Source organism: Ochotona curzoniae, unplaced genomic scaffold (assembly GCF_017591425.1).
Source record: "Ochotona curzoniae isolate NIBS_2020 unplaced genomic scaffold, NIBS_Ocur_1.0 contig_1014, whole genome shotgun sequence".
Lineage (NCBI taxonomy): Eukaryota > Metazoa > Chordata > Mammalia > Lagomorpha > Ochotonidae > Ochotona > Ochotona curzoniae.
In genome coordinates, this window is record NW_024464920.1 from 42413330 (window position 1) to 42424452 (window position 11123).

At 46.5% G+C, this 11123-nt stretch overlaps 1 protein-coding gene and 1 non-coding gene across 5 annotated transcripts in view; both read left to right on the top strand.

The window, feature by feature from the left end:
• RIC8B (RIC8 guanine nucleotide exchange factor B) overlaps positions 1–7250 on the top strand; it is a 103730-nt gene extending 96480 nt beyond the window's left edge. For all 4 annotated transcript variants that reach the window (XM_040984922.1, XM_040984954.1, XM_040984932.1 and 1 more), the window contains one exon: positions 5913–7250. In XM_040984922.1, coding sequence (XP_040840856.1) covers positions 5913–6024 — 112 coding nt within the window. In that variant the 3' untranslated portion in view covers positions 6025–7250. The remainder of the gene's footprint in view (positions 1–5912) is intronic.
• On the top strand, positions 3086–3216 carry LOC121164140. The gene has a single exon (XR_005885035.1). It is a non-coding gene; the product is annotated as a U6atac minor spliceosomal RNA (small nuclear RNA).
• Positions 7251–11123: the final 3873 nt, after the last annotated feature.

Consider the following 11123-nt stretch of genomic DNA (forward strand, 5'->3'; position numbering starts at 1 on the left):
ATCTCTTCCCTGGCCAGATGCCTGATCAGATGAGAAGCCCGCCATGATACTGTCACAGTGCCTAGAATGGGCTCTTTATCCAGTAGACATCACTGTACTTTTTGATGATAACAAGGGCGTCTTAACTTGTGTTAAGGCCCGTATATAGCATTGAAGGTAAGTATGAAGGAGTTGTTGCTATGAATACCTTAGTCCTGATACACATTTTAATACATAGTATCTCCATTTTCTATGACATACACGTACACTTAGCCAGCCTTCTTAGGTAGGACCTTCATGACGTAGGACCAGCAGTCCCTCGTGAAGTGATCTGAGTACTGGAAGCCGTGATTGGATTTGGACCCTTCTTTGTAAGACTTGCCATTGCTTTGTATTTTCACCCCATAATCATTCTAGTCATTTGCTGGTAGATTTGCAGACAGGGTTTGTGTTCTTGGTACATGTAAGCGACAAGTAGGCAGGGTGCTTTGTCTGACTATTAGGGTTAGAATATCTTGATTAAAAGCAAAGGTTTAGCAGTAAGTTTGAGCATCTTTTAAAAATTAGCTTTTAAGAGATTAAAACTAGCTAGTAGCATAACACGTAGACTCTTAAAATTCACTTAGAATAGTGGGGATCATCTTGTCCAACCTCTCATTTTATAAGTGAAAAGACTGAAGCCCAGTGAGGCAACTGACTTGCCCAAGGACACATAGTAAGTTAATCAAAGGTACAAAACTGCAACCTGTGCCTCTCCAGGTTCCAAATACAAGAAGTCAAGTCCACACCAATTAGTGGTTGGGAATTCTACCTTGTATGGTTAGAAGGGGGGCTAACGTGCTGCAGCATCAGAGTATCTGATGCCATTGCCTCATCAGGGTTAAACCAACAGGGAGGGATTCCTGCCAGTGGATTTGTATCATTCTCCGTGTATGCCATTGCCCATGTTTGATATTATTCCAGTAAATGTTTACTGAGCACCTACTGTGTGCTCTTAAAAGCCATACCAGATACTGACAGATCACAGCCAGAGAAGACATGGACTCTGCCCTCAAGTTGCTCATAGTCTAAACACATGAAGAAATCCCCAGAAAGCATGATGCAGAATAGCCTATGGAATGTCAGCATGTTTCCTAATTCTAAATCTTGATGATTAAGTGAATCTTTTATCCAAAGATTTAGTTTTTCCAGTCTGGTAATTAAAAAGGATACCAAAAGGCTCCCTGTTCTGTCTGAAAATGTGAGGTAATAACAAATGAAAATTTAAAAATTGGTTTAAGGTATTTGTTGAGGATCTCCTGCCTGCAAGGCACTGTGCTAGACACATAGGGATATGAAAATTCAATGACAGAAGGATCGAGAATATTTTGGGTTTCATAGTTTTCAAAGTTTGTAATCACAGCTACTTTAAATAAATATTCTTAAGCATGGGGGGGCTCATAAAGACAAAATTAGCTCTGTACTGAAATGCAGACTTGTTAGCCTTGGATTCAGGGTCTCTATTCAGATCGTCTTATGCATTCCATCTCTTGAGCTTTCTTTTTCCTTTACCCCAGCTGAGCCAGCCTGCGCCAGCCTGCGTGCCAGTCCCTGCACACAGCTAACTCTTGCTTCTGCTTGACTAATTCTGCAGCTGAGACACTTTTCTCCCCGTGATTCTGTCAGACACTGCAATTACAGTTTAGCCCCAAGACCACCTCCCTCAAGGAGCCTGTGGTCAGCATCCTGTCCCCTGAGTCCTGCCCCATGTGCTTACCCACGCCTGGTGAGGGAACATGGTCTGTGGTGTTCAGCAGGTGCCCACTCTGTCCCAGTCTTGCTGATTAGACAGGGATGAAACAGTCTAGTACAACCAGATCATTTACCAAGCCTTGTAAGAATAGTCTCCATATCAAAGAGTTATCAGAGATTTAACCTTTGTATTTGTGAGCTGTAAGTTGGAAGATAGCAAGGAAGATTAGAAAAGGTAGAATAGGAATATGAGAAAGGAGCCTGGGGTCCTTAATGAAGAAGTCACACTTAAAAATGATCGCCTCCTACCACCAGATGGAATAAGAAATCTTTACATTTCAGATAGTCAGAGCATATTGAAGAACTGTCAGGCAGGAAAAGCAGGGCTGTGCCTGTTCATCCTCTCCAGCCTGTTCTGTAATTCTATCAGCATTGTTTAATGTGTGTGTTTTATCTTCTGACTGAAAGCTTCTTGAGGACAGGGACCATGTCTTTAACCTGCTTCGGCATTCTTCCCCCACTTACTAGCAGTGGGAAGCCTGTGAGCGTGAAGAAAGGGGGACTGCAACGTGTGGATTCCAGCTGCACTTTATATTCATTATACTGCACACATTATGCAATCCTAATTTTAAGGAAATTGAAATTCAGGGAGTTCAAGGTCTTAGGATGATAAATTCAGAATTAGAACTTAGGTTTGCCTGATTCCAAAAGTTGGTATGTGCTCTGCACTGTAACACTATGACAAATAACACTTGATGAGTCACACGGTGCTCTTTGTTCTGCATTATTACAATTCCTGTTACCCACAACTAGTTCTATTATGACCCCCAATTCATAAATGGGGATACTGAGACTCAGCTCCATGCCCCGGATCAGATGGCTGCTTAGTGGGGGAGTCAGCACCTCAGCCAGCTGTGCTCACTCCAGCTCTTGCAGCTCTTTCTACATCACATTGCTGCCCTAATTCATTTGCACATGTGCATAAATATAGGCCAGTTTCCACAAATGCCTTTCCTACAGAAAGTTATAAAGTGTTATAAAGGAGTTTCCATTTTAAGGAGATGAGAAGTTGGGAGGAAGGTGATACAAAGCACCAAATAAGTGGATGGATGGATGGATGGATGGATGGATGGATGGATGGGTGGATGGATGGATGGGTGGGTGGATGGATGGATGGATGGATGGATAGATAGATAGATAGATAGATAGATAGATAGATAGATAGATAGATAGATAGATAGATAGGAGACTGATTGAATCATAAGAAAGGTTGACAAAACGAAATTAGAATGTTGAGACCCTTCTGTAAAAAATTCCTACAAGTTGGCCATAAAGTTAATGTGCATTTTAATTTCCACTATAAAATTGGATTCAAGTGTTGCATGAAAGGAGGGAAGGCTAGCACTCCTCTTGACAAGGATGGGAGAGGCCCTTGGGCCTGACAACACAAGTATGGCTAAAATTGGATCAGAGCAAAGGGGTGAAATTGATAAGACTTCATTTAATTGGCGAATACGCCCACTTGTTGGTAGGTAACCCCAGTACTGTGCTGTTCTCAGGCACACATACTAGTGTTCATCTCCCTTAAGGACAGTGGTTTGTCTACCACCTGACTGCATCACTGTCCTTGGTAAGATGCCTGCAGTCCCATCTGCTGATGGTCCTTCTGTCTCTTGCCCTTGAGTTCCTATCCCTCCTCATGGCGCCCTCAATTCAATGTTTCAGCCTCTGAACTTTCTTACCCTCGGTGGTCCATCTGCAGCAGCAGCAGTGTGTCCCCTCCTCCTTTTGTATCAGTTTCCAGCAGCACAAATCCTTCAGCATAGGCAAAGCTAGGAAAATGTATATTTTAAAATGTGGCTGAAGCGTGTTTGTGTATGTAGTAAAGAGACATTTTAATGAAAGTAGATGGTTTCTAGCTTTCCACTGAACAACACTTCTGCTAGTTGCCATGCAAGCTCCTTCAGTTGTTTATGTCCTGAAAGATACAGCATCACCTCACCAGGCCTGCTCCATCTCCTGTATTCTGGCTCTCCTGAATTGTGCCATACCCACATGGTCAAGCAGACGTAGCCACAGAAACACCGTCCTATTCACTCATCTCTGCCAGGCCTTGCTCTTCCAGTGGGTCATGGCGTCTACCGTCTCTTCCTGTAACCCCGGCCTTAATCCAGCTGACTCCTTTCCCACACACCATTACAGACTTCCTAGTGACTTTCAGCCTCCTGTCCCAGTGGCTAGCACACCCGTGCCTGAGGTACAAGCTTCTGAAACAACTCTGACCGAGGCTCTTCCTAGAGTGGAATCTAAGTGCCTTGCTTTTGCATTTAAGACACCTGACTATTGAATCTCAATTCATCCTTGCAGAGTTGCCTCCTGCCACCCCTTCATTGAACCTCTTCGTTCTCCAAATAGTGGACCCTTTCCCAGCTTCATGACCAAAGTGATAGGAAAGAAACTGACCATCAAGAAGGGTCTACAGAATCACACAGGTCATTTGGACCCTCATGGCTCCTCAGTCTCCTTTGCCCCAAATGCGCTCTGTCCTCTCACCTGGTTGGTGCTGTTTGTCCCTGCCTTCCCCAGGCAGCAGGATGGGTGCGCCACTACAGGAGATGCCACAGGCTGTTGTTCATAGTTCATGCATCTGCTCCATTGTGGTCTAAGTTTTCTTTTGTTTTGTTTGTTTTGTTTTCGTGCATTTGTTTTGCCCACTCCTCAAGGAAGCAGCTGTACCTAGTGCTATTTTCCTTCCTGGTACATGACACAGCTCAAAGTTGAACCCAGGATGTGCAGCTCCAGTGTAGTCAGGGCTGTGAACCTGGATGTGGTGTTTCAGAGATGCCGGGATCAGGGGAGACCCATGCCCAGGCCCAGCTCTCTCAAAGCTAAGTGACCTTGGGCAAGTCACTGAAGTCTCATTAAAGAAGGGGTTGGACTAAATGATCTCCAAGGCCCCTACCTACTTGAAATTCCGTGATTTTGACCTCATTTCTTAGATAATGAAACATGTTTTCTACTTCAGAACACTGAGGAGCCTCAATACTTATTCAGCCACTCACTCACAGCAGGTGTCTGGAGATGGCCGGAGCTGCTTGCTTAGGCTCCTGTTGGTTTAGCGTGTAACTGTGCCACACACAGTTGCTCTAGGTCTGTAACACTGCGTGTGGCTGGCTGCCTCTTCTAGGAAGGAGCCCTTCCTTGTGCTGACCTAAGGGACAACAGCAAGGAGGGAGAGGGAGAAATTCAGTATTTCCATCTAGTCTAAATCCCACCACCATTACAGCTGTTGTCATATGGTTTCTTGATTAGAGGCCTACTGGCAGGGGGTGGTGCCTGTTTCTGTGAGAAGTCTTAAGCAGCTCCTGGGTCTCTTCAAGGCCACTGTTAAGTACACTGCTCACCGTTTGGGAGGGGAGGAGGACTGAAGTTAGCAACTCAACCGGTACCTTTGCCATAATCTCCATGTAATAAATAAGAACCTACGAAAAGATTAAATCTTTCCTAATACTTTTTGATTGGCTTAATCAATAGTTGATCATCTTTAGATGAGGTTGTAACTTGCAGAGTAGATATAATTGGATTAGCTGAAAAGGTAGCTGGGCAGCTTTGAAGAGATTAAAATGGCTGTCAATCCCATAATTAAACTGCCACAAACAAAAGCAATGGTATAAAAAAAAGAGGACAGAAAAAGCGTGAGAGGAGGAAAGAAAAGCTGGAGAAGGCCAGCTGACCAACAAGGACTTACGTGTCACTGCAGATTGAGGAGGCGGAATCCCCTGTGCCAGGCTCACTCCACTCCACGGAGTGTCTGCATGTCCATGTGACTGCCTCACCCACTGGGATAGGTGACGTTCTGGCTGCTTCAGCTTCACTAAAACTGAACCCACAAAAAGCAGGGGGTCACTCATTATTCAATACAGAAGAGCCTGCCCCTTGTCCTGAGCCCATATAGACCTTGACTTGCCTTACTCTGAATTGGCTTCATAGGTTCGGCTTGTGTGAATGAAGTCTTTTATCTCCTCTTTGTCTTTCCATGCCCCTTTCATCTTTCCTATTACAAACACACAGAGAGCCTGAGGGGGAAATACTGTGGCTTTTAAAGATGTTTCTTTTAACAAGAATGTGGATTTGGGTGGGGGAGGGGTGTGTATGATGCTGGTGAATACTTTTTTTTCTCTCTCTTTTATCTCTTTCTCTAGAGAGGAGTTGCTTAAACCAATGGGACTGAAGCCTGATGGGACGATAACGCCTCTGGAGGAAGCACTCAGCCAGTACTCCGTCATCGAAGAGACCAGCTCGGACACAGACTGAAAGCGTCACCTGCTCAACTCTCAATATTGCTTTTATCAGCATCTTTTCTCTGTAGCTCCAGGGGAATCTTTTCTCTAAAACATGTATGCCCTTGCTTTGGCTAGAAACACATTACCTGGTTACTCATTGAGAATCCAGCATATTTAAGAGGTGATCCTGTGTTTTTTGCGATACCGAGGCATTTGTACAGAGCTGCAGTTAGAGTTCCAGGGGCTAGAAATAAACAAAGATGTAATCCCATTTCATCAGGATGGGACCGAAGGACTTTATTTTGCCAAGCATTCCTGGGTGAGACTTGGCCATTCTGTTTGCCAAGAATCTTAGCGAAGATTAGCGGTGTCCACTTCCCCCTTGGGTGAGCCGCCCCCTCTCGATCCCTCCAGCAGCTGTGAGCGCGCGAGAAGCAGGAGTGGGAAACGAGGGCCAAAGGCCTCCTTAGGTCAGGGCCGGTGAGATGAAGCCAAGGAGCTGCTCTGTAAACTTAGCCCCGCTCTTCATTTCGGTTTTGTATAAATATGTAGAAGTATACACACACACAGGCACAGAACCCCAGACTACAAACTGGTTACAATCTCAGCGTCTGTCACTGAGCTAAGACTTCAGAATACATCCTCTTAAGAGTTATAAATGGTGGCTTAGTTCTCAGGCAGCTACAAATGCCTATTTATTCCCTAATGTACCTGAACACTAGTACCATGGAACTGAACCGCCATCGGTAGCGCTGCCCAGGGAGCAAGCGTTCTGGGGTCCAGGGCAGCGACAGAGACGCATCCTCCTCTCCTGGAGTTGCGGGAGCGCTCGCGTGGCCTCTGCTCCAGGCGGGAGGCAGTGGCACCCATTTGTACATATAGGTCATTCATGGGTCATATGTTTTATACAGGGGACTGTGTGTGTGCACGAGTGTGTATACATTCTACCTTTTTACCATATGATCAGTTTAATGGTAACTTTATTTATTTAAAAAGAAACAAATAGTTACAGTTAAACTGATTGAGACTATTTTTACTTTTAGAATTGGTCCTATGAAGAAGTAGAAACTGCATCATGCACCAGTGGGCCTAGTTGATCAGTGGCTAAAGTTGAAAAGGGGTTGGTTTCCTTTAAATGTATATATGTATGTGTGTGTATGTGTGTGTGAGCATACACATATGTACATACACACACATAGATAATGTGCTTAACCACTGCCTTTTACAACTTTAAATAAAACATTGGGGTTGATTCAATGTAGCCATCTGTGTGTGTTTCTTTGTAAATGTATGGGCTAAACAGTACTGTTTCACAGTTTATATTTCTGAAAAGCGCTTTTACATCCATTATGTCACTTACCGTAATAGCCTTCGTAAGGGTTATACAGCTGTGGAGTATTAGTGAAAATATCTTGTATGCAACAGTTACTCATCTGGCAAAGTAACACATCAGGAATTCCCTTCTCAAAGGCCTTTGAGCTGCCGCAATGATGTCACCGAGTTTCTTACAGTTTCTTCATAGGAGAGCGCCCATCAAGATTATCACTCGGCTTCTGTATTAAATTTGCATTCATTTCTAACATGTTTAGTTATTTGGCTTTCAATCCCACTTAGAGAAGAAGGAAAGAGCTACTATATTGAAGGCAGAAAGGGAAAAAAAGCTGGCTGGAAACACTGGGGGGCGCGCCTCCAGGTATGTGTGTAGTAGTGTGGCCCCAGATGGGTTCTCATCATGACTGGCTTGCTTAGAAGAAAAACTTAAATCCAGAATAAGTTGCAGAAGATTAGGAAGAATACATACATTTTCATCCAAAATAGTTGAGGAAGTTGGAACCACCAAGTGAGATGTAATTTGGGAATTTCCCATTGTAGATTAAATGAAAAAAGTTCAGAAAAAGACATTTAAGTATTTTTGTTATTTCAATCGACAAGTGAATTTTTAGAGTATTTTTGTAATCTCTACATCAGTAGCTTTGGCATGATTGTCAGCTTACCTCAGTGAATGCCATCTTACTGGCGTCACACACAGGAAGTGCTTCAGCAGTCCTGCTTAAGGCGGGTGCTCCTTTTTGAAGAGGGAGAACTGGCAGAGGGCTGCCCTTGCCTTGCACCCTTGGGAGATGCTGGGCCGGGTAGGGCTGTCCATAGCTCGCTTCAAAGGGCCGCCCTGGCAGACACAGGTTCCCCCAAGAGCGCAGCCAGTGACGGCAGGTGGCGTGGCTGCCCGCACCACTCCCCCGCCCTGCTGCACCCTGCACGTGGACCCACACTGCCTCCTGGGACCTCTCTGCTGGGAACAGTGGGAGGGCGGGAGGGCTCAGGCCGTTTTAAGCAATAACTATCTCAGCAAGGCCAGTCCACAGGACTTTGTAAGGCGGGAGGTGACCGTGAGTGGGAACTTGCTCAGCTAGTGCTGGCTTTCCACTGGAGATGGGGAATCATTTAGGGCAGGTCAGAGACCAGAGGTGCAGGCTTCCACTTCTGCAGTGGGCATGGCCAGAAGGCCCCGGCCACCACACCAAGCACCCTTCTGCCCACTGCCCTCTAGCACCAGGGGGAAGCGGTGCACAGAGTGTGGCTCTTAAAGCAAGATGTCTGGGTTGCCTCTTTATCGAACAGCCACCAGGCGTCTGACTCTCACGGCCCCAGGGTCCCGGGAAGCAGGCAGGCCAGGTGGCCACCTGCCTTCTTCCTGTGTCCTCCCTCTGGGCTCCCCTCCTCCCTCCCCACCCCCCTTAGCGCCATGTCGATTCTGTTGCCTCCCAGAAAGAAGTTTTGCCTACATCAGCTTCCATTTTCCTGGAGATTACATAACTCATTCATTGTGGAGGGTTTGGAAAATGCAGAAAAATGATAAAATTAACAATTTACCCCTAAATCCCACCACCCTGGGAAAGTCACTGTTACTGTTTTAGTGTATTTCCTTCCTGTATTTTTTCTATGCATATATAATTTATTTTACTACGAGATTGGGATCATGCTGTATTTACAGATTTGTATCCTGCTTTCTTCTCTAACATTGTGAGCATTTTCCCATGTCAATAAATATCCTTCAAAAGTTAACGGCTACATGCTATTCCATTACACGCACTGTGGCGAGCGCTGCTCGTTGCCTGAACTCAGTATTCTTTTTCCTAACAGAGAAGAGACCTCAGACTTCGATGCCCCTTCTCCCCACCCCAACCCCGAGGCACACAGCTTGGGAGGCTGTGCCCACCTGGCCAGCACTGAAGAGCCACAGGAACCAGGCATGACCCTATCCGGCCTGACCGGACAGCTTGGGGAGCAGGGACGCTGGCATGCCTCGCTCATGGTTTTATACAGGACCACACTTCTCTGAAGGGTGCCTACTGCAGCACGGTTAGCCAGCACCCTGCCAAGGGAGACCCAGGCAGTTACCACACAATCATTTCTGATTCCTATAGTTCCAAATGAGCCCTGATGGAGCAAGGCTGATAATTACTCCCACAGCCTGTGGAGTCTAATATGGGTGTCCTTGGAAAACACGGGTTAGGTCCTCAGCCAGGGACTCCCACCACATCCGCGTCACTTAGGGTCTCTGCTCTTCTGCAGAGACGTCATAGTAAGAGCTGAAAATATGTTCTGAGCTGGTACCATGCCAGGCACCACTAAGCACTACCTGCACATTCAAGTCCAATCTCACAGCAATCTTGAGGCATCGCTGCTGTAATCACACCCGTTGTTTAGGCAAGAAAGCGAAGACAAAGACGTTACTGTGGGCCAGGCATACAGTAACCTTGTTTGCTATACATAGCAAATTTCAAATTGCAGACTGCTGCCAGAATTTGTGCTAGATACCATGCTACCAGTCCATGAGGACTGCTTTTGTAATCAGAGCAAATCACAATAAAGTCTTTTCCTGGAACAAAATAATAATGATAAATCTCAGGGTACTACAAAGGGGTAAGGAATTAGAGAAATCACACATTATTCTCACTTCATTTACGTCTCTACCATGTGTCTCAAAGAGAAGCCCCCACTTGTCAGCACCCAAATCCACATCCGCTTGTTCAGCAAACATTGGCTGAGTATCATCTGCGCCAAGTCCTGATCGGGGCCCTTAGGGATGCAAACATGACCGAGATCCCCGTGCCCAGAGCGCTCACGGTGGGAGATGCCCGCAACAGGAGCGAGGTCCTCCAGGATGGCAGCAGGCGGCGTGGGTGCAAGGAGCAGGAAGCTCACCGGAGACAGTTACGCTTGAGCACCAGTGCACCCTGGCCAGCAGAAAGGCTGCTCCAGCAGAACGGGCTCAAACCGACACAAGCGGCAGGTGTGTGACGCACATCTGCAAACTAGAGGAACCGAGAGTCCGATGTGCACAACAGAAGCACCCTGATCCACAGGAGTGGACACAAGGGCGGCAGAGTTTCAGGTGAGCAAAGGACACAAGGAAGACCAACGTGGCGGCAGGAAAGAGAGCCAGTTGGAGGGAGGACAGGAAGAAAGGCAAAAAGAAAGCCATTGCTTCCGTGCCTGAGAGGAGCGGGCCTGAACCAGAGCACAAGCTTGAGGCATGAGTTCCAGAAATACCTTGAGGCGGAATAACAATCCTGTGTTTCAGAAAAAGACAAAAGCTCATTTAAACTCCAGTTAGGGGCCCAGCACAATAGCATAGTGGCTAAAGTCCTCGCCTTGCACGCAGCAGGATCCCATATGGGCGCCAGTTCTAATCCCAGCAGCTCCACTTCCCATCCAGCTCCCTGCCTATGGCCTGGGAAAGCAGTGGACGACGGCCCAAAGCCTAGGGACCCTGCATCCCTGTAAGAGACCCAGAAGCTCCTGGCTCCCAGCTTCGGCTTGGCTCAGCTCCAGCCATTGTGGTCACTTGGGGAGTGAACCATCAGACAGAAGATCTTCCTATCTGCCTCCTCCTCTCTGTATATCTGCCTTGCTAATAAAAATAAATAAATATTTTTAAAACTCCAGTTAGATAAGAATTGAGGCGGGGGGCAGGGGAGGTGGGATATTGCAAAACACTGATTTGCCATGTTGCTGTGGACTAAGCCAGGTCTGGGTGTGCGAGCAGGAGAGTGAAGTGGGGAGTCATTCCAAGGAGGCCATGGATCTGTGTGGTCACCAGCCTTCGGCGCTTCTGGACCAGGCAGT